General features: G+C 35.3%; 1 protein-coding gene across 3 annotated transcripts in view; it reads left to right on the top strand.

Annotated features, from left to right (window-relative positions):
• The first annotated feature begins 7719 nt into the window (after positions 1–7719).
• The window catches only part of LOC103661541 (oxidation resistance protein 1), a 73922-nt gene continuing 56667 nt past the window's right edge, over positions 7720–24974 (top strand). The window contains exons 1-2 of one of the 3 annotated variants that reach the window (XM_040625567.1): positions 7720–8064; positions 22354–22436. In XM_040625567.1, coding sequence (XP_040481501.1) covers positions 7866–8064; positions 22354–22436 — 282 coding nt within the window. In that variant the 5' untranslated portion in view covers positions 7720–7865. The remainder of the gene's footprint in view (positions 8065–22353; positions 22437–24974) is intronic. The other 2 variants (XM_040625568.1, XM_040625569.1) reach the window with 2 other exon arrangements.

The raw sequence follows: 24974 nt of genomic DNA on the forward strand, positions 1-24974 counted from the left end.
GAGAAATGAAGTCAAGTTAAAGACTTTCCCAAACAAATAAAAGCTGAGGGAGTTCATCACCACTATATCTGCCCTAAAATAAATGCTAAAAGTTCTTCAAGCTGAAATGAAAGGATGTTAATTGGTAACATAGAAACATATGAAAATATAAAACACAATGGTAAAGATAGGTCTATAGTGAATCAGAATACTCTAAGACTGTAACATGGTGATATGTTAATCACTTATCCCTAGTAAAAAGGTTAAAGGACAAAAGTATTACAAGTAAGTATGACTACAATAATTTGTTAATGGATACACAATATAGAAGTAAATTGAGAGATCAGAAACAAATGGGGGAGGAGTAAAAGGTAGAGTCTTTTTTTTTTTTTTTTAAGATTTTATTTAATTTGACAGAGAGAAAGAGACCACAAGCGGGGCAGTAGCAGAGGGAGAGGGAGAAGCAGGCTCCCCATGGAGCAGGGAGCCCTGACATGAGGCTTGATCCCAGGACCCCAAGATCATGACCTAAGCCGAAGGCAGACACTTAACAGACTGAGCCAGCCAGGTGCCCCAAGAGTCTTTACATGCTATTGAAATTAAGTTATCAGCTTAAAATAATCTTTTATGTTTTATGTGAAACTCAGGGTAACCGCAAAGCAAAAACCTACAGTAGATACTCATAAGATAAAAAGAAGGAAATAAAAGCATACCACTATGGAAATCCATCAGTTTACAGAGGAAGACAGCAAAAGAGGACAAAAGGAGCAAAGGAACTAAGTAATGGTCAGAAAACAATAATATGGCATTGGTAAGCCCTTACTTAGCAAGTCTTTATACCTGTTAATTTAAATGTAAATGTATTAAATTCTCTCATCAAAAGGCATAGAGTGGCTGAATGGATTAAAAAACCGCCAACAAGATCCAACTATATGTTGCCCACAAGAGACTCATATCAGCTTCAGGGACCACATAACCTAAAAGTGAAGAGATGGAAAGGATATTCCATGAAAATGGAAAGCAAGAGGGGAAGAGTAGCTAACTTAAGGTAGACAAAAGAGAATTTAAGTCAAAAACCATAATGAGAGACAAAGAAGGTCATTATAAAATGACAAAGGTGTCAATTCATGAAGAAAATATAATAATCATTAATACAGATACACCTATATTGAAGCATTTAAATATATTTTTAAAAATACTAACAGATGTGAAGGGAGAATTAGGTAACAATACAGTAATAATAAAGGACTTTAATATCCCACATTCAACAATGGATGGATCAGCCAAGCAGACAATCAATAAGGAAACATTGATTTTAAACTACACTTTAAACCAAATGGACCTAACAGACATATACAGAACATTCCATCCAACAGCAGCAGAATCCATATTCTTCTCAAGTGCACATCGAACATTCTCCAGAACAGATCATATGTTAGGTCACAAACAAGTCTCAGCAAATTTAAAAGGGTTGAAACATACAAAATATCTTTCCCAACCACAGTGGTATGAAACTAGAAATCAGTAACAGTAAGAAAACTGGAAAAAATTCATAATTCATAAATGTGTAAATTGAACAACACACTCTTGAACAACCAATGGGCCAAAGGAGAAATCAAAAAGTATCTTGAAACAAACAAAAATGAAAACACAACATACCCAAACTATTAGAAATAGTAAAATCAGCACTAAGAGAGAATTTTATAGAAAAATTTAAGAAAAAAGAAAGATCTCAAATAAACAACCTAACTTTACACCTCAAGGAACTAGAAAAAGAACTTTGAACAAATTTAGTTTAAAAGTTAGAAGGAAGGAACAAAAGATCAGAGCAGAAAAATGAAATAAAGACCAGAAAAACAATAGAAAAGATCAATGAAACTAAAAGTTGGTTTTTTGAAAAGACAAATAGAAGTGACAAACCTTTAGTTGGACTAAGAAAATAAAAGAGTAGATAGCTATAAATAAATTTAGAAATGAAAGAGGAGACATTATAGCTGATAACACACAAATGTAAAGGTTCATAAGAGACGAGTATGCCTAGAACTGGATTACCTAGGAGAAGTGGATAAATTCCTAGAAATATACAACCTATTCAAATTGAATGATGAAGAAACAGAAAATCTGAACAGACCAAACGTAAGGAGACTAAAGTAGTCATCAAAAACATCTCAAAAAAAAAAAAAAAAAAAAAAAAAAAGCCCAGAACCAGATGGTTTTGATGGAGAATTCTGCCAAACATTTAAAGAATTAACACCAGTTCTTCTGAAACTTTTCCAAAAAATGGATGAGGAGGGAACACTCCCAAACTCATTTTAGGAGGCCAGCATTACCCTAATACCAAAGCCAGATAAGGAGTCCACAAGGAAAGAAAACTACAGAACAGTATCTCTGATGAATATAGATGCAAACATTTTTAACAAAATACTAGCAAACCAAAATCGACAGCATATTAGAAAGATCATACACCATGATCAAGTGGGATTTAACCCTGAGATACAAGAATGGTTCAATATATGTAAATCAGTAAATGTTATATATATACCACATTAATAGAATGAAAAATAAAAATCATACAATCATCTCAATAGATGCAGAAAAACAAAATTGACAAAATTGCCACCATGGCAAAAGCTCTCAATAAATTGGGTATGGAAGGAATGTACCTCAGCATAATTAAGGCCACATATATGACAAGCCCATTAACATAATACTCAATGGTGAAAGTTTGAAAGTTTTTCCTCTAAGATTGGGAAGAAGACAAAGGTGCCCACTCTCACCACTCATATTCAACATAGTACTGAAAGTTCTAGCCAGAGCATTTAGGAAAGAAATAAAAGGCAACCAAATATGAAAGGAAGAAATATAATTGTCTCTATTTGCAGAACATGATCTTATATATAGAAAATCCTAAAGACTCCATGAAAATACTGTTAGAACTAATAAATGAATTTCATAAATTGCAGGATACTAATCAACATAGAAAATCAGTTGCATTCATATAGACTAACCATGAACTATCCAAAAAAGAAATAAAGCAAACCATTTGTAGTAGCACCAAAAACAGCAAAATACTTAGCAATAAATTTAACCAAAGAGGTGAAAGATCTCTACTCTGAAAACTATAAGACGTTGAGGAAAGAAATTGAACATAAAAAATAAATGGAAAGGTATTCTGTGTTCATGTATTAGAACAATATTGTTAGGGGCGCCTGGGTGGCACAGCGGTTAAGTGTCTGCCTTCAGCTCAGGGCGTGATCCCAGCGTTATGGGATCGAGCCCCACATCAGGCTCCTCCGCTATGAGCCTGCTTCTTCCTCTCCCACTCCCCCTGCTTGTGTTCCCTCTCTCGCTGGCTGTCTCTATCTCTGTCAAATAAATAAATAAAATCTTTAAAAAAAAAGAACAATATTGTTAAAATATCCTTACTACCTGAAGTGTTCTACATATTCAGTGCAATCCCTATCAAAAGTCCAGTGGCATTTTTCACAGAAATAAAACAAACAATCCTAAAATTAATATAGAATTGCCAAAGACCCCAAATAGCCAATCCTGGGAAAGAAGGAGAAAATTGGACACATCATACTATCTGATTTTAAATTATATTACAAAGCTATAGTAATCAGAACAGTATAATACTGCCATAAAAACAGACACATAGACCAGTGGAACAGAATCAAGCTCCCAGAAATAAACCATCCATATACTGTCAATTAATATTTGACAAGGGAGCCAAGAATACTCACTGGGGAAAGGACAGTCTCTTTAATAAATGGTGTTGGGGAAACTGGATATTCACACACAAAAGAATGAAATTGGATTTCTAACTTACATCATACACAAAAATTAACACGAAATGGATTAAAGATGGAAATGTGAAACCTGAAACCATAAAACTCCCAGAAGAAAACACATGGACAAAAGCTCCATGACATTGGTCTTAGCAATGACTTTTTGGATATGATACCAAAAGGGCAAGCAATGAAAGCAAATTAAACCAGTAGGACTACATCAAACTAAAAAGCTTCTGCAAAGCTAAGGAAACCATCAATAAAATGAAAACCCAACATGAAGAATGGGAGAAAAACCTTTGCAAACCATTTTTCTGATAAGGGGTTAATATCCAAAATAAATAAGGAACTGAAAATTCAATAGCAAAAAAACAAACAATCCAATGAAAAAATGGGTGGAAGACCTCAACAGACATTTTTCTAAAGAAGACATACAAATGGCCAACGGGTACACAAAAAGATGTTCAACATCACTAATCATCAGAAAAATGCAAATTAAAAGCACAATGAGATATCAGCTCACACCCATTAAAATGACTATCTATCAAAACAAGAAGAGATAGCAAGTGTTGGTAAGGTTGTGGACGAGAGGGAATCCCATGCACTATTGGTAGGAATATAAATTTAGTACAGCCACTGTGGAAAACAGTATGGAGGGTCCTCAAAAAAATAAATCTAGAACTACCATATGATCTAGCAGTTTCACTTCTGGGTATATGTCTGAAGGAAATGAAATCACTATCTTAAAGAGATATTTGCACTTCCATGTTCACTGCGACATTATGCACAATAGCAAAGACATGGAAACAACCTAAATGTCCATCATTGGATGAATGGATAAAGAAGATGTGATACACACACACACACACACACACACACGAAAATTACTTACCCATTAAAAAAGGATATCCTGTCATTTGCAACAACATGGATGAACATTGAGGGCACTATGCTAAGTGAAACAAAAGTCAAAGAAAGACAAATACTGTATGACCTCACTTACATGTGGAATCTAAAAAAGGTGAACTCACAGAAACAGAGATTAGAATAGTGGTTGCCAGGGGGTGGGGGATGGAATTAATGGTGAGATGTTGTTCAAATGGTATAAACTTCTGATTTTAAGATGAGTAAGTTCTGAGGCTCAAATGTATAGCAATCCATAAAGACTAATGGTAGATTAGTTGTCACCCAACTCCTGGGGGTGGGCATAGGGAGTGACTGCAAATAAGTAAGAGGTTTCTTTTTGGGGTGATAGAAATGTTGAAAAATTAGATTTTTGGTGATGGTTTAACAACTGCGTAAATATACAACATCCATTGAATTATATTATATACCTTTAACAGGTGAATTTTATGGTTTGTAAATCATATGTCAATGAATGTATATTATTTTATTTATTTTTTTAAAGATTTTATTTCTTTGAGAGAGAGAGCACAAGGCGGGGAGAGGGAGGGAGAAGCAGGCTCCCTACCTAGCAGGGAGCCCGATGCAGGACTTGATCCCAGGACCCCGGTTTCATGACCCGAGCCCAAGGCAGGTGCTCAACTGACTGAACCACCCAGGCACCCTAATAAACATATTTTAAAATAAGGCAAAGTTTGCTGGAGGAGGCAGGCATGGTATAAGGAAACTTTTTTTTTTTTTTTTTTTTTTTTTTTTTTAAGGATGGAAAGGATTTATGTGAATGATATAGATAGGGAAAGGGGAAGGATCCAGAGTGAAGAGAGAGAAGATAATACAAGAGAGAAGTAATAACATTGACAAGTCAAAGATAATATAAACCAGACTAAGATCAACAGTTAATTTGGAGGGGCACCTGGGTGGCTCAGTTGGTGAAGCATCTGCCTTTGGCTTAGGTCATGATCTCAGAGTCCTGGGATCAGGCCCCTGCTGCAGGGAATCTGCTTGTTTCTCTGCCCCTCCCTGTGCCCTCTTACCCCACCAGTCCCCCTCAGACTCCCCCGTACTCGATATTCCGTTTGTGAGCTCATTCTCCCTCTCTCTCTCTCAAATACATTTTTAAAAAGAGTTAATTTGAAGAGGGAATGGCATGGACAGAAATTACTTCTGAGGCAAAGTAAAGGAGATGAGCTTGTTGTAGACAAGAGAAAAAGGGAAGAAAAGTGAGAGTGTTCATATTTGATGGTCTATGACTTTTCATGCAGAAGGCAAAGTAACATATTGGAGTGATGAATTTAGTAACTTCAGGAGAATAGTGATGGTTCAGACAACAAATACGAAGAATAAAAAAGAAAGCTGATTGATTATATGAATAGAAGGATTTTGGAGCCATTAAGGGCTTACTTGAGTTTAAATCAAAATTTGTAAAACACTTAATCGTCAAGGTTATACATTTTTCTCCAGCAGCTCTAGCTTTCCAGGAAACAGAAGCAGAAAAAAACTGATGGGCTAACTGCATGTAAACCTGTATTTGAACCGATAGAGTACAGGTCCCGATAAGGTTGGATGTAAAAGTGCAGATTTAATCAAACATTTTGGGTATGATCATCACAACCTAAATGATAAATTTCAAGATGTGAAACATATTTTAGAAAAAGAATTTCAATTTAGTTCATCAGAATTAGACTTAAGTCATTCCAATTCCATTTTTAAGCTTAATGAGCCTCTGGGAGATTTTAGAAGTGGTGCTAATAGTAGTAATGCTTCCTTATCAAAAAGAAATCTCAGAAAAACTAGAAGCCACCTACCATTCTACCAGTTGGGTCAGGCAGGAGGTCCAGAACATCTGAACACACGGATGATTGCTGGATATGTAGATTCCTGGGTCCTTTCTCACAAACACTGAGTTATGCTCTGGGGGACAGCCCAAACATTCTGTATTTTTAGCCAGGTAGAAAGGTGATGCTATTGTTAAAATGGTGAAGTTTTTCTAGTAAGAATTTAAGCTGAAAGGTGATCGTGGAAAAAAGATCAATTAAAAAAAGGGAAGAGGGGATAATCTCTATGGTTTGTCAAAAAGCTTAAGTTCCTGAAGGATTTTCTGGACTCTATTATTTGCTATGATTAAATCTTCAACTCTTAAGTAATTCAAACCTTTTCTTCACATACATTAATAAATTGGGAATTCCAAGAAAGAGGGTTTCTTTAATGCGTGCAAAAAAACTAAAAGTGATATAAACAGATGTGAAGGGAAGAGAATAACCAGATCTCACAGGAAACAAAATCGAGTAATAAATGTCTGTCAAAAGTCATTGCTTCTTTTGCACACTAAAGCCCTTAATTACCTTGCTTTATAGCACCAGATTCATGGAATGTCAAACTCCAACACCAGTTCATAATGCCACAATGAAGTTGAAATGTGACTGTGAATGCTTTATTCTTCGAATATGGTCTCATAATGCTTCATAAGAAGCATTTTATCTAAGTTGGTTTTAACTACGAAGTTTTGCCTTAAAATAACCGTCCCTCCTACCTCCCTACCCTCACACAGCCCCCCAAAATTACAAGCTGCAAAAGTTTGAAGTGAATTGTGCCCCTCCCCAACACACACACACACACACACACACACACACAAACTTTTTGACACTGCCCTCCTAGGCCCTCAAACTCTACGTAACTCCAGCAGAGCCTCCCCTGGGCCATTTTTATCCCCTGCTAGGCCTCAGGGCCCCAAAGATCAGCCTCCCCCGCTTTCCCCAGCAGTCCTGAAAGTCCGGTCGGGTCCGGACGGGGCGGGGCGGGGCGGGGCGGGCCTGCTCCATTGGAGCCGGACGGCGGGGGGGGAGGAGCAGATAGGACCGGTCCGGCTTGCTTAAAAGCCGCCAGCTTTTCGTCCCCGCATCTCTTCCAGGAAGAATGAACCTACTTCAAAAGCTAAGTTTTGCCTGACTTGGAGTTTGGAAGCAACAAAAATAACTTTTCAAAAAACTTTTGGCCGCTTCTGCTCCCCCCGATGCATAGTTTCCTGATGGTCCGCCCCCGGGCCAAACTAAGGAAGCCCCCTCCCCCTCCCCGCCTCCTGTGAGGCGCGCGGAGCCACCGCCCCCGGGTCGGGTCGCAGGGGCAGGCGGGCGCGCACCGAGTGGCTGCCGCCGCCGCGGAAACCGTCGGCCTCCTGGGCCCCTGCCCCGCCGCAGCATGGACTACCTGACCACATTCACGGGGAAGAGCGGGCGCCTTCTGCGGGGCACTGCCAACCGCCTGTGGGGCTTCGGGGGTGGCGGCGAAGCCCGGCAGGTGCGCTTCGAGGATTACCTGAGGGAGCCCGCCCAGGGGGACCCCGGGTGCGGGTCCCTGCCCCACCGGCCCCCGGCGCCGTCCAGCCCGGAGGGACCTGGTGAGCCCAGCCTTCCTTCGCCTCCCGCGCGGCCGTCCCGGGCTGAGGGCTGGGGCGGGAGGCGGGGCGGCGGCGGCCAGGGCTCGGGGTGGCAGTGCGCGGCCCCGGCTGGCGCCGGACGTGAACTGGGTGCGCGGGGGTCTCGCGGCCGGGCGTTGGCAGGTGTGTCTGGGCGGGAGGCAGGGAGGGGGTGAGGAGGGAAGGACTGGCTCTGCTCGGGGGACGGAAGACTTTCTGCAGTGTGCGTCGTAGCTTTCCCTGCTCTGCTCTTCCTGCTTTCTTCACCTAGAGTCGACTTTCTTTACCCCGCCAAGTGTTCGGAGGGTCTGATCCATTCTTTTTCCCCTCCCACTGGGAGGTGATTATTGAACCAATTATGATGCAGGTGTTTTTCGTCTTTGAGGTAATTAAGAACGCCGTGCCGGGTTTGGTGTTTTGGTTTGGCTCAGTGTTTTTATTTGATATTTGTCAACTGTTAGGATTCACTTCAGCACTTAATATTACTTTGGAAAAGAAAATGCTTAATTTACACTGGAACCTAAGGTGATTTTTGTGCCATGTACTTTGAAAGGCTGTGTGGTCTTGAGATGGCAGAACTTAGAGACTTTTTTTTTTTTTCTCAATGATCCCCTACACCCATTCTTGTGTTAGTTTTTTTTCCCCCACCATAAAAGTTTCGTACCTTTTATACTCTGTGAGCTTTTCTCTATTTTCTAAACTCTCTACTGCTCATAAGTTTACTGTCTTAACACCGAAATGTACATTAGAACAAATCAGTCATAAAGGCACGATACTCATATCTGATGGAATTTTAAAAAGCGTTCGCTGAAGAGGTATTGCATATGATAACTTCTCCAGTGTCATTGACCTCCTCTGAGTTAATAAGTGGCAGACCTCTCCTAGTCATTTATATTTCATTTTTGTTAGTTGTTCTAATGTGCATTTTGGTGTTATGAGAGTAAACTTAGCATTCGAGTTTAGAAAATAGAGAAAAGCTCACAGAGTGTAAAATCTATCCATAACCCCACATCCTGCCATTCATTTTAAAGCAGTGAAACAGTGGAGACATCTATTGACCTGGTGTGTAGGTGTGTAATTTAAACTTTGAAGAAACTTGAATATTAAAATCTTAATTTTACATAACAAATTGTCTTTAGAATTCCTGTTTATGGAATTAAAAAATGAAAAAGGAAAATGAAAATGAAAAATGAAAAATACTATATTTTTGCTTTGAAGTGTTAACTGGATGCAGAATTCTCCTAAAGGTGGGACCAAGGAGGAGGACTGAACCTTTAAAGTGTTTGAATAAAGGATTTTTTAAAATGAGTTTTTAGTTGCCTAATTGAAAACAAATGATAGGTGACCAGCCTCTAGATAGATGGAGAATTCAGAAATATGTGGTGTAACTTAACCAGAAAGGCATATGATCAGTATTTTAATGAGCCCAAACATATACATTGGATTCATTCATTCAAAAACATTTAGTGAGCCAACTACTATATTTGACACTCGCCTTCAGGGTTGCAGTTTTAAAATTCCTCTCCTCTCCTGTTGAAGCTGCATTATCAACTCATGGCATATTGTTTAATATTTATGGTGCCCCCAGATCTCTGACACAAGTTAGGCCTTGTGATGTCCCAGTGATGACCACAGTCAGGTGGGCAGGTACATCCTATCATTAACTTGCTGAAAGAATTTGTCCATTTACTTAATCTCTTTGGGCCTATATTTTCTTGTTTGTAAATGAGGATTTAGAGCTCTTTTTCATTTGGAACACAACAAGTGAAAATGATGGGTGGTAAAGCCAGAAAATAGCATTTGGGTGTAAAAACATTGTGGGTCTATGAAGTTATGCCTCCAGAGTTCTAAAGGCAGTTCAAGAAATTAGTGCTCCAGCAACAATTTGATCACCATTTTTAGAATAAGTATAGCTTCCTAGATTGACTCCTTTGAGAGGCAACATGTGTATATACAAGTGAAAAGTAGGTGGTGCTTTGTTTCTAGTTAGCCTTTACTTAAAATGAGAACTCTGTTTTTTTGCAGCTGCCTACCCAATGTATTTGGCTATAGGATTTTTCTTTTTTTTTAATTGTGTCTTTCAGAGTGTGTATCTGTCAGTATCTGTTTGAAAGATTTCTTTTGCCCTTTCTGCTTGTGACGACCTTTATTTCAGATTTTTATGCTTAAGTTTCCTATTGTCTCTCACCCTTCCTTCAATTCTTTAAAATGTCCTGTGTACTATCGTAGTATTTCTTGTACAGACAGATCCACGCTTGTAGATTGGCTGCACTCCAGGACCCAGTTTGTTATAGTGATGTTGCCCCATTTTGGGTTCAGTAATGATGTTGATAAAATAGCTTTATTGTTGACATACTAAGGATGAATTAGATAAAATTTTGGTCAAATGTTTTTGATTTTATTCTTTCTATAAACAAACCACCTACTGTGCTGTTAGTGTTACTGATGCCTTTACTCTCCTAGGTGGCTGCTTTTGCTCTTACTAGCTTTTAGTGTTTTCTGACCCCAACATTAAATAGTTTCCCCTTAGAAAACCATAATTGGGACTTAGACACATTAAGGAACTTATCACATCATTGCTTTAGTTAATAACAATTACAAAGAAAACATCTTATGATGCAATTCTTGTTTCTGCCTAAAGAGTAAATTATGACTTGATTCAAGAAAAATTTTTGGACCTTGAGTATAGCTCTTGTTCAAGAACATGACCATAAGCCTGTACTATGCAGCCTTTTTCTTTTTTTTTTTTCATTTTTTAAATTTTAAAATCAATTAATTAACATATAGTGTATTATCAGTTTGAGGCAGAGTTTAATGATTCATCAATGGCATATAACACCCAGTGTTCATTACATCAAGTGCCCTCCTTAATGCTCATCACCCAGTTACCCCATCCCCCCTACCCACCTCCCCTCTAGCCACCCTCAGTTTGTTTCCTATATTTAAGAGTCTCTTATGGTTTGTCTCCCTCCCTGATTTCCCCTTATTTTATTTTTCCCTCCTTTCCCCTATGTTCATGTTTTGTTTCTTTAATTCCACATGAATGAAATCATACAATATATGTCTTTCTCTGACATATTTCACCTAGCCTTTAAAAGTATTCACTTTACTGGATCATATAGTAATAAATAAGTATAAATAAATAGATTTATCAAGTTTAAGTCTCAACTTACTGTGATTAGTTATTATCATAAACCACCCTGCTATGTCAACTCTGTTTTCCCACTTGGTGACAATATACTTGAAACACATCTCAGTCTTGTTTAAAATTTATTTTCATTTAGTTTTAGTGATTAAAACATGAGCTTTTGGGAGGAAACAGCAACAAAAATAATAGTTGCCAGGAACATGGGCATTACCAAATATTTAATTCTAATAACAACTCTATAAGATAGATACTGTTATCCCATTTTTCTGATGAAGAAACTGAGCCAGACAAAAAAATAAGGGATGTAGAATCTATTTGAGTGTTATCTTCGTATTTCTAAGAGTGATGGCCCTGTCAGACGGGGGAAAAAATGTGAGAAGAATGCAGAGCTCTATCATGTATGATGTTAAACAAGTTAAATTAGGTAAAGGATAGGGTGGGTTGTCATTGAAACTTCTTTAGGGTTAGAAAGATATTAAAATGAGCTGAAAAAGCAAAATCCAGTGAAGATGTTAGAAAAGTTATATTTTACATTAGAAATTGCAGATGTGCATTATCTAAGAGTTAGATAATAGTTTATTTTGAACCCATGAAAGTGGTTCTAAAAGATTTGGAGGACCAGTTGTTGCAGTAACTATTAAACTCCCAAAACTCACAGTGTAGGTAAGTGGAGGAGAGTGACCCTAGATGTCTACAGTCTTAGTCTCATTTCTTAAGGCGGGCGGAAGGGTAGATGAGGGAGAACAACCTCACCTTGATAAACAACCTGTCTGCTCTCATGGTAACTGATGATAAGATTGAGCCCTTCATATTGTTTCCTTCTTAAGCATGAGGTAGATTTCCCTATTTTAGAATTGCTTCTCATCTCACAGGACCGCTGAACTGAAGTCTTTTGTATTTGTGTTTTCGGACAAAACTGTCTCTGAATATTTGACACTACAATAAATCAGTGATTCTCAGTCTTTAGTGTGTGTCAGAATCACCTGAAAATCTAGTAAAACAAAAATGATGGGCCCCTTCTCAAGAACCTCTGATTTAGTACTTCTGGGTTGGGCCCCATAATTTGCATTTCTAACAATTTACCAAGTAATACTGGTGCTGCTGGTCTAGGACCACACGTTGAGACCACACATTCCTTAATGGGTCTTTTATCCATGGTAAAGTTAGGAGTAAATATAGGTAATAAATTTCATTTATTAAATGCTTAGAATTAATATTTTTGAATTAAGTTTAGGAATAATCAGTGTGTTTGGTCTTTAAAATACTATGTTTTAGGGGCCCCTCGGTGGCTCAGTTGATTAAGTGTCCCACTCGATTTCGGCTCAGGTCGTGATCTCAGAGCTGTGAGATCGAGCCCCATGTCAGGTTCCACGCTCAACACAGAGTCAGCTTAAAATTCTCGACCTATCCTTGGGCCCCTCCCCACCTTTCATGAGCGCATTCACTCTGTCTCTCTCTCTCTCAAAAAAATTATGTTTCAGAAAATTAGGCCTGTTAGAGTACATACAGATTAGTCTTGTAAATACAGTTGAAAATGAGTGCGTAATTGTTTTTAAATTGAAAGGTGCAAGTAATTGGCTAAATTTAGAAACTATGAGACTACTTAGAACTTAATTATATTTAAAACTTTATTCTAATGTATTTACCTACAGTATGTTCTTAGAAAGGTTTACTTGTTAGAGGCAATTAAAGTGTTTAAAATAGAATATAGTAAATTTATAAATGCAGTTTAATGTGTGTGAGAAAATTTAATTACCCAGGTTTATAAATAGGATTATTTAAGGATATTTAGTTTGTTTTCTGTTTGAGTTGATCATCTAGCAAAAGTACCTAGGGAAGTGTGTTAGGAGTTACTAGATTTATAAATAAAATGCACTTCATAGTTGAAGGCTTAAGGGAAAGCTAAGTTTTTATATTTGTACTTTAATAAATCAATCATTAACTAAAAAATAAAGTAACTGCAAATAGTTTTTTGTTTATAAAGGCTCTCTTCATGGTCACCAACAAACTTATATTAAGAGACTCTTGATAAATTTTGTTGAACAAAAAAGGGACATGTTTTAAGGTCAAATTCATGTGTTAGAGAAAGGCCAAAAATTTGCCTTTGTTTTCTAGCAATCAGTGAAAAAAGGGAAATGTGATCAGACATAAATCAGCGTTTCTAAGATAAATTCGTTGCCTAGACAGGCTGGAGAAACACAAACTAAATTTTTAATCTTACTTAATTTAAACTAAAGTAGCCACATGTGCCTGACTGCTGTCATATTGGACAATGCAGAAATAGAGTCTGGAATCCAAATTCCTTAACACAGTTCCTTACTATTCACATTTCAAGTGCTTAATAGCCATATTTGCCTAGTGGCTACTATAATGAATAACATAAATATAGAACATTTCCATCATTGCTGAAAATTCCATTCATTGCAGGAATACTACTATTGCTGATAGTGAGAATTATGAGAAAAAATTCTCATGGGACTTTAATACAGCAAAAAATATCCTTACTATCTTTATAGTAAATATAGCCTCTAATTTCAAAAAGCTACTTTTTAACACCATTCTTTAGTGTGGTTCAATGGTATAACAATAAAGTCCAAGTTAATAAAAGCAGTTCTGACAGGGCCAAAGCAATTAATCCAGATATGTAGTTATCAGATGGTATGTCTTAACTGAAGGGTAGGTGCTAGATTATAAACTACAGATTTTTAGATCATACAGTGTAGGCTCTAGATTTTAGACTAGAGCAGTGCTACTCAATAGAATTTTCTACAGAAATAGAATTTTAATTAAGTAAAACTAAACCTTTAGTTTTCAGCCTCACTTGCCACATTTCAAGCAAGTCAGAAGCCTCAAGGCTAGTGGCTACTATATTGGATAATGCATTTCTATCACTGCAGAAAATTTCACTGGAAAGCAGTCCTCTAGAGCTGTGGGTCTCAACACTGGCTGCACATTAGAATTTCCTGGGTGGATTTTTTAAAATTCTGATGGTAAGACCCCAGTCTTAGCATGAGATCTCTACAATCTGACAGTAACAGAAAATTAGATCATAAGTCAAAATCTCTTTAAGTTTAGGACTTCAACTAGTTTTAAGTTTCTCAGGTGATTCTAATGTGTAGGTAGGATTAAAAAAAAAATCACTGTTTTCCTCAATACTGTTTCTCTCAATCAAATTACTGAGCCTCAGTGGGTTTTTGGGTTTTGTTTTTTGTTTGGTTTTTTTGTTTTTTGTTTTTTTGTTTTTTTGTTTTTGTTTTTGGTCTTTTTTCTTTACAAGCACTTTGGACATGCACTTGTTTTATAATTCCTCTGAAAAGAGATGCATGTTTAAATTGTATGGCAACCTCTGATTGGATTGAGACCTTAGGAAAAGTGAGGTGACAATGACAAGTCCCTGAAAAGAAGACACATTTATATGCTTGAAAGAGAAATGCTGAAGACAAGAATCTTAGTATATTTGCTTCCAGTCTTTTATAAGACATTTTTTTAGTAAAATTCATGTGTGCTAACTGTGAAGAAGTCCTATATTGCAAAGATTAAAGTTTAAAAGCCACCTCCAATCTAGCCATCCAGAGACATAATTAATGTTAGGATAGGCATTATGGTCCAGATCTATTCTATATATATATATACAGATAGAATGATATATGGAGGGTTTGAAGGAAGGGGTAACTGAAAGATACATTTTTTGCCATAAAGTATTTTCTAAACGGTGTGTTTAAAGTTAAGCAGATTTTGAGAAAATACTAAGACATTGGTATTATTAATTCTTGCTTCAGATGACATTAGCATCTCCCATATTTTTTCTCCCCATCTCCTGATATTGACTCATTATTTTTACATTTCCATACTTGTAACATTCACAGTTAGTTTTTTAACTACATTTTTATACCATTGTTCAGTACTTTCCACTAGTCCTTTTATCAAGTGCTCTTCATTCTTGGAATTTTTATTTTGATACATTAACATAACTTCAGTCTACTGGCATTGAATAATTTTTCCATAAAGAAGTCCTAAGCAAGCTAGACTCTTTTTTTCTCCCTAGTAGGTGATTTGCTTTTTACACATGAATTCTTCTTTTATTTTCCAACCACTATTATTTAATCAGGAGCAGAAAAGGAATAATCAGATTTATGTGTACTTGTGTGTATATGTAATACTCTTAGGAATTACATCTTTTCTCTAGGATCCATGTTGATGGAGCAGCCACTGTATGGAACAGCCCTGGTCTTGAGATGGAGGAAAAAGAGAGTTAAGAAGTATAATGTGGGTCCTAACCGTTTACGTGGAATACTCATCACTTCTGTTCATGTTAGCAAAGCATGTCACATGGCCATGTCAGACATCAGTGGGATGCAGTGTATTTTATATTCCTCCCCAGGAAAGAATACAGGATATTCAGTAACAGTGTAGTCTATCACAATGACTATTTTAAAAACAATTAGTTTGACAGAGATTTTAAAATTGCTAGTCTTAGTGTCACCAGTAGGGAAGCCCCCTTCTGTCATTTATTCATTCTGCAGGTTAGATCCTTTGAAAAGCTCTGTTAACAGTGCTTCTCAAATTTATTGCACATGGATATCAGTTATGAAGTAGTTCTGGAGTGACGTCTGAGATTCTGCATTCACTGGAAGCACCCAGGTGATACCAATGTTGTTGGTCCCTGGAAAACAACTTTAGGTAGCAAGGCTCTCTCTATATAGCACGTTATATAATGGAGCTTTTAATTTAGAAGTGGACCACCGAAAAAAATCTTTGGCTATATAGAGAAAGGGGGCTCCAAAGGGGAACAACTAATCGGTAGGAGACCAAGAAAAGTATGAGATATTACCAAATAAAGGAAAAGATGGGCATTGAGAAGGAATTAGTTGAATGCTTTGGAAAGATCAAATAAAATAAAATTGAACAGGCTCATCATATTTGCCACTTAGTTTGTTCTCCTTTGCCAAGGCAGATTTTGTGAACTAAGAGAGAAGCCACTGTAGTGCATTGTGGAATCAGTAGGTGGTGATGGAGTAAAGACAGTGAAAATAGACTCTTATTTCCAAAAGTTCAACTATGAAAAGAAGCAGAAAGATAGTGTGATATCTAGTAGAGGATGTTTACAAAGTTGAAGAGAAATTGAGGAATTTTTAAAATTTATTTTTGTTTTGATTATGGATAAAGTCATCAGAAATAAAAGTTTGAAAGTACAGGCTTTTTTTTTCCTGTCCAGCCTCACTACAGAGGCAACCAGTTAAGAGAAGCTGTAATCAGAATATCTCTTATAGTTTAGAAGGTGCTTTTGAAGTTTTAATATCTGCATTATTGTGTTTGAAAATATTGACTCCCAGCTCAATAGTTTTAAATTAGCACACTTTTTATCAGTAGTTACTACCCAAATTAGAATATTCAGTTATAGTAGTTGGCTTTTTAGTATTTTAAAACTGGATCTCATGCTATTTTCATTGTTGGTTTACAGGCTTGTTTTCTTCCTCCAGTTTGCCTTTTCCATTCTATTACCAAAATGACTTTAATTTAAAGTTCTGATACTGCTTTTTTGATTCTATGCTTAAAATCTTTCAGGACTTCTGAACCTGGTAATAGTAAGCTGGATAATTCAGACTATCCTTCTGAGACCAATTTGAAAAGCTGGACCAGGCAAAATAAATTTTATTTTATTTTATTTTTATTTTTATTTTTTTTAAAGATTTTATTTTTACTAATTTGACAGAGACAGCCAGCGAGAGAGGGAACACAAGCAGCGGGAGTGGGAGAGGAAGAAGCAGGCTCCTAGCGGAGGAGCCTGATGTGGGGCTCGATCCCAGAACGCTGGGATCACTCCCTGAGCCGAAGGCAGACACTTAACGACTGCGCCACCCAGGCGTCCCAAAATAAATTTTATTGAGGGTATCAGAAAGCAAACTGATATGACTAAACTAGGATCTAAGTGAGGACAGAGGCCAAGGAGGAGCAGCTCCCGTTTGGGATTGCTTTTTCCCTGGGTAATGTGTTGATTCCAGAAATAGCAACTGAGAGATTAAAAGGTTCTTTTAACGACATACAGGTATAAAGGATAAGGAATAGAATATAAGAGCCACTACACTACAAGGGTGGTGAACTCTCACGTAGGACCCTAAAACATTGTATCTGAAGGTATAGAGAAACTGAAGTAGGTATTCTCGTAAGATACTGGCTTGGCTTCAGATTATCATTCCTATATCTTCATTAACAAGATCTGGTATTGCTAGTGTCCTCAGCTGTTTGACAGAACCAAACAATATTTTCTGGTGGAATCCGGCTTTTTGTGTGTCAAATTCTGTCTATAGACAATTTTGCAAATATAGCATGCAGCACACAAAATATAATTAGGCACATGACAAGACCTCAGAAACAACAGTGAATAGAAACACAGCCATAGGAACTCTGGATATTGTAGTTGTGATTTAAAATAGCCGTGTTGAGAATTTTGTGCTAATTGAGAATTTTGTAGAAAGATACAAATTATTTTTAAAAAATGGATATTCTAGAACTGAAAAATATAATCCAAGTTAGAACCTTTGTGGATAAATTTAACAGCAAATTGGCCATACCATAAGAGAGAATTAGTGAGTTGAAAGATAGGTCAGAAGAAAATACTCGGAATAAAGAGAGAGGGACAAAAGGATGGAAAATATGGGAGAGGGTTAAGGTTACTAAAAGATTCAATGGGAAGTTCTAATGTATATATATTTGAGTCCCTAAGGAGATGAGAGAGAGAATGGGGCAGAAGCATTATTTAATAAGAGAATGAAAACTTCCAAACTGATGAAATACTTTAATTCATAGATTTAAGCATCACTACAAACCTCTAGTGGAATCACTACAAATCCCACTAAAGATGAAAAATCTTAAAAGCAGTTAGAACAAACAGTTAATGATGTAGCAATAAAATTGACAGTTGATTTCCCAACAGAAACAGTAGAAACTAAAAAACAGGGGGAAATATCTGCCAACCTAGAATTCTGTCCTCTGTAAAAAGTGCTCAGAGTTGCAGTAAAAAGGGTAAATATGAGGGCAAAACTAAGTGAATGTTGACTATCTAGAAAAATAATGATTTATAGTGGTTTTTTAATATATATATAATTAAAGTATCTAGTAACAATTGCCTATAAGTCTTGGCAGGCGCACACAGTTTTTAGTGTCCTTTCATTGTTTAGTAAGAGGATAAAAGTAATAGTTAATATTAGACTGTGATAAGTCAGTATTTCTGGGATGATCACCAACAGAATTGTTGAAGAATACATAACTTTAAATTAATGGGAGGAAAACACTAAAGTAGTAATCCAAAAGAAGGAAAGAAAGAGAAACATAACAGGCAGACAAATAGACAAAAAGGTCCTACTTTAGGGACATATCTGAAGTGTAAGGATGGAGTGCCTGGCTGGCTCAGTCAGTAGAGAATGCACCTCTTGATCTCAGGGTTATGAGTTCGAGTCCCATGTTGGGTGTAGAGATTACTTAAACTCTTTAAAAATATAAAAAAAGTGTAAGGATAAAGAAGGATTGAAAGTAGAAAGCAAAAGTAAACACTGATGGAAGACTAACTGGTATAATATCAGACAAAGCAGACTTTAAGGCAAAAAGTATTCTGAGAAAAGATTCAATTTACCAGGAAGATAAAATAATTCCTAATTTATATGAACCTAGTGTCATGGTCTCAAAATACAGAAAACAAACCAGAGAAATTCATAAGGGACCATATATAGCCCATAATTATAGTGGGAGATTTTAACAACCTGTATTAGTAATTTACAGAATAAGCATACAAAAGCAAATCAATATGAATATAGAAAATTTGAAAACACAATTGTCAAACTTGACCTTATTGATTTGGAGATAGATTTTATGTATGTATGAAACACACACATATAACACTACCCTACAGTACAGAATACACATTTTTTTCAAGTACCTATGGAATATTTACTAAATTTCCTTATGATTATAAAGCAAATTTCAATAAATTTCCAAGGTTTGAACTTTATTTTCTTTCACCATGGTGCAATTACTCTAGAAATCAGTAACCAAAAGATAAATTTTAGAAACTGTCATATGTTGGCAAATTAAGCAGTATTCTCTAAATAGTAAAAGAAGAAATCAGAGTAGAAGTTAGAAAATATTTTGGACCAAATTCTTAAAACACAGAATATCGAAGTTTGTAGGATTCATCTTAGAATGGGAGTTTATTGCTCTAGGTTACATGTAAGTGTCTGCTTTGGGTAATGATAGAGTGAAATCTAAGTCTCTTACTTTTTTCAGTATATCAAGATAATTGTATATTGGGGGAAGTTTTATATATTCATTTACCTATCAGAAATTTACTGAACACCTGCTGTATGCCACACATAATATAAGGTGCTGGGTACATAGAAAGGCTTCTCAACCTCAACAGTATTGACGTTGCGACAGAGAATTCTTTGTTGTGAGGGCAATGTGATGTACATTGTTTAACACACAATGTTTAACAGCATCGTACCCACTAGATGCCAGGAACGTTTCCCCAGTTGCAATAACCAACAGTGTGCTTCAGCTTCTTAAATTGTAAAATGGGGATAATAATGGTCCCTACTTTATAGGGTTGAGGAATCAGATAAAGTAATAAATGTGAAGTACTTAGAACAGTGGCTGGCATATACTGAGCACTTGATAAATGTTTATTGATTGTTAAATAAATCACAAATATATATATTTCTAAACTGTAATAACTTTTGTGGGAAGAAGAATAAGACCTCTCCTTTCCATACTCACTGTCTAGATTCTTTTATGCTAGTAACTGTCTTTAAAAAAGGTTACGATTACCCAATAAGAGACTGGGCTAGGTAGCAACTCTAATCATTTTCAGAAAGTTTCAAATAATGTGATTATGTGATTGTATTTTCATACTAATAGAAGAGAATGATCAGTTTGTTTTATTGTGCTCTGGTAGTTATATTTATGAATAAATGTTTTAATATTTGTTGTTAACCTTTAGAACTTTTTGTAATAAACATTAAAATAATATATGATTCTAAATGATTAAAGTGGATACTTACAATTTGTTTTAAAGTTTAAACTGTAGAAAGCTGGCATATTGGTTTTCTTGCTCTGAACTGCATTCCATGGTGAACTCTTAAAAATGAGAGCAATTGCAAACTTCATTGTGATTAAATGTTTAGTGAACTCTTGGGATATTATGAAACACAAATTGAAAAACTTCAATTAGGCAAAGCAAATGTAGACTAATGGTTATTCCTAGAATCAGTTAAGGGTGGAGGATATATATTATTAGTTAAAAGTAATCTGTGATTGTACTTTGCATTGCTTAAGTTTAAACAGCAAAAGGAGGATAGTGTTTTTGGCTCCCTCTGCTGTTTATGAAAGAGCAGAAACTATTTAAAACTTCTAAAATTTTTTAAATTTAAAATAGTTTAATGTTTTATCATAAGAAAATCAAATTCAAATATATGCTATTCATTGGAGGAAATATAGATTACAATAATCAAAAATAATACCCCTTTCCATAAGCATTATATCATTTTGCATTCCCACTGTAAATATGCTGTTTTTCTATAGCCAAACAATATGTAGTCAGGCTTTTGAATTTTTACTAATCTGATAGGTGAGGAGTGGTATTTCAGTGTAGTTCACATTTACATTTCCCTAGTTTTAGTTAGATTGAAAATATTTTTATATGTGTAAGGGCCATTTTTATATTTTCTTGTGAATTTGTCTTTGCCTATTTTTTTGAGTCTTTATCTTTTTTTCCCCTTTCAGTTTTTTAAGAATTCTGTAAATATTTAGGAAATAAAAGTGGGGGACGGATATATTTTTCATTGCCCCCAGGGGCGTAATGGTTGAACTGTAATTCTTTGTCTGCTTTTCTTTATGGAAAATTAATGACAATTCATGAGAATTCTGATAGTTCTAGGTGCAGTTTAAGCTGTTGCGTCAGAACATTAGCTCATTCAGACTGGATGCTTGCCATATCAGGCCCTTTGTTAGGCACTGAGGAGGCATTGTGGAACAAAGCAAGCACCATATTTTGCGGAAGGGATTAAAAGGAGAAATTTAAAACTGAGCCAGATGCTGTGATTAATAACAAAGACTTGGATTACCTTAGGTGATCATGAAGGTTTTAGGAGAGCTTTTTTAAGCATTGTGAAACTGACGTTTTTGGTATTCAGACTTATAATTTTTATTATTAATGCTTTGTTAAAACTGCTTACCCAACTGAGCTAATTAGGTACATATAAACAAACTCTAGTATGATCAGAATTCAATTAAGATTGGGTAGAGAGAGAACAAATGAAAGTTATTTGGGGTTGGGGAGAACTAATTTCTTTGAGAACTATCATTTTAATCTTGTAGAGTATTGAGGGTGAATATGGCATTTTGCCATTCACTATCTCTTTCAGTTTTGAGTTTTTTTGTTTTTTTAGAGATTGATTTTAATCATTTTAAATTATTTAGATAGGAGTGGTATTTATCAATTGAGTGTGATGGTTGTTACATGAAGTATAGATGAGAAGGTTAGGACTAATGCAAAATTTAAAGTGAAACAGATACCATAATCTCAGTGATAATGACACGTTCAAGTGAAATGTCTTGATAAGCAAGTGAAAAATACTTAGTACTTTATCTAAAATGAAATGCACTAAAGTATGTTTATATACGAAAGCATATCTTAACTTTATGGTATATAAGCAAGGAATTTAATAATTTAAAATAATTCCATAGAGAAGACTCCATCTTTAACTATGATTGTAGAAGTGGAATTATTTTTTCCTGTGAGGACTAATGTTACGTTTTTCAAACTTGGTTTGGTTTATAATAATGATGATAATATATCCTCAAATATATAGTTAATTGTAATCAAGTTAGATAGATTGAAAGAAATGGTCCCTAATTCAGTTTTTAATAAAACTTAATAATCCTTTTGCTGACAGTTGCTTATGTTTTGAGTTGACTTCCAGTTATTATAGTGTCTTATACTGGGCAGTTCCTAAAGCAAGCAAGCAAGAAGGTACATTTCCTTTTTCAACACTGAGTTCTACTTACCAGTCCTTGACATTGCTCTGAAAGGAAAATGAATTTAATAGGAGTTTTACCTCATTTTCTTTCAGACACCGGCCAAAAGAAGACCTTAGACAAGAAAGATGGGAGACGAATGTCCTTTCAGAAACCTAAAGGAACTATTGAGTATACAGTAAGTTATTTGCTTTTGAAAAAGCCGATCTCTCTTTGCAAGAGTGTTACTGAAGACATTCTTTGTTTATACTATAATAAATAAGACAAAGGTTGTGAATTGCCTTATTTCAAAAATACTTGCCTTTCAATAACTGTTTTATTAATAATAACTTAAGTTCTTAATTGTATTCTAAGTTTTATTTTTCCTTAAAGAGAAATTTATTAAGTGTGATACAAGACAGTTATCCCAGCAAGTTTAATTTGTTCCAGATCGTAATTTATGGGGAGTCAAAATTCCTGTGTTGTAATAATTTTTATTAGATTAGGCTTTTAGGAAAATATTTAGTCTTTTAGAAATGTGATCTTCATTATGTTCCCAGCAGTGTTAAGGATAATGAAAATGGCAGATAGAACACTTAAAAGATGAATTGACATTTATCTTCCAGAATAACCTCTCACATCATGATTATTTGCAGTGATTGATGGCTAAGTTTGTTTAGCTTTGAAATGGAACTTTTTGCTATGTTTTTCAAATGACCTTCAAATCTCTCGGGTGGTCAGCTTTTTGCATTTCTGGTTACTATGGAAAACTGAAGTGAGAAATCCACTTTCCTCTGTGGTGTAGTGCTTATCTGATTATATATAAATATTGTTTATTTACATGATGTTAACAAAGTTATGAACAGTTATTTAACTGACCTTAATTTTGTGTTATTATTTTGTGTTTTTCTAATATGTAACAACTGTATTAAGAAGCAAATAGCAGTTTTAAACAGTCTCTGAGTTTGTGTCATCGTGAAACCTTCCAGTCTTGGTTTGATTTTGATTATTTTCTGTGTATCCTTAAAATTGAAAAAATTATCAAAAACTTGGTTTACACCTTTTTTTTATATATTTAATAACTGATAATTTGAGATTTTAAGTATTTTTTAAAAAGGTTGGGAACCAGATATTTAAGGTAGGATTATTTTTACCATCAAAAGAATCTTTTCTTAAAGTATATTATAAGCTTAAATTGAGTGTGCTGTACCTTCTCTGCATGATTGAGAAATTGAAAAAATAAGTTCAAACAGTAAAATAATGGGTCATGTAATTTGATATATTCATTAGTGTTTATTCAGGCATAAGATTATAGGCATGAGGCATAAGATGTTATCTACACGTGTAATTATGTGATTGTGAAGAGTTGTAAAAGTTTAGTTCATTTTGAATTTAGTTTACCATTCTTATGATTCATAAAACTTGTGTTATCTATAACAAAATTAATTTAAATTAAGAGCCGTTATTTTTATGGGGGGTAATTGAAACTTGAAATTACATTTTTCCTTAATGTTATAAATGACCTTTTGGAAAAAATCAAGTATTAATCAGAAAAGTTATAAAACATCCTCTTCCTGGTCTTTGTTTAGACTTTTACCCCCTATTTTTAAATTATTTATTTATTCCCTATGCCAAATCCTAGAAGAAAGAAGTGTATTTCTGGAACTGAGTAAGATTTTATAGTCTTATATTCTATTCTTACTATAGTTTTATAAAATTTTTGTAACATCTTTATGTAAAATATTTATATAACATGATTTCTATATTTAGGAAAAAATATATTTCCTCTATATTTCTCTTAAAACTTTTGGTATCATAATGTACTCTCAGAATTTGTTCTGAAATATTTATGATCTAGCTTAAATATATTTTATACCACCTAAATATAGTATAAATCAATCATTGTATTTACATAGCTTTAAAATTAAAATCATATGTATGTGTATATATATATGTATGTATATAAACACACATAGTGTTTTTAATTATGAAATCACTTTCAGTAGGAATCAAAAGTAGACCTTGAAAATGCTATACATTATCATTTTCTTCCTAGTTAACTTAATATTTGTATACCTTTCTAATGGAAGAGCCTTTTCTAAGGGTCCTAATGATTTTCTAATTATCAAACCCAGGGGCCTTTCCTTTGTTTGCTTTTTGCTCATTGTTTCTTCTTTCTGGTTTTACTTTTCTTCTTCCTAACAGTTGTTATCAGTGAGGATCTGGGAATGGATAATCAGGCAATGTCTGAAAGTCTTCACTGCACCCTCATTCCTGGTAGTTGACCTGTCTACAGACCATCAGGTTGACTGTTATTTTCTGACAGTGCTTTCAGTATTGTAATCCATTGTCTTACGTCCCTCTTTTTCCTTTTTATTTTTATTCATTTCTAGGCAGTCTTCCCTTTTTAAGATTGTTTTTGGAGTTTTCCCTTTTTTCTTTACGGTTCTACAGTGCCACTGTGATAAGTCCTGATTCAGACAAATTTTTACTTATTGTGTTTCTTCAGTCTGAGCAGTTTGTCATTCATAGTTCTGGAAAATTATCACCCATCATTTCTTTGAGTATATCTCCTGTTTTCCCTCTATTTGTTCTTGAAACTAATTGGACTACATTTTGCCATCATTATGCTTCATTGCCCTGGTATTCTTGTTGTCAATTTTACTTTATCTTCCATCTCTTTTACTGGCTGTTCTCTTCTTGATTCCAAATGTAAGTGGTCCCTTGTTTCTTTTCA

Source organism: Ursus maritimus, unplaced genomic scaffold (assembly GCF_017311325.1).
Source record: "Ursus maritimus isolate PB19 unplaced genomic scaffold, ASM1731132v1 scaffold_9, whole genome shotgun sequence".
Taxonomy (NCBI): Eukaryota; Metazoa; Chordata; class Mammalia; order Carnivora; family Ursidae; genus Ursus; species Ursus maritimus.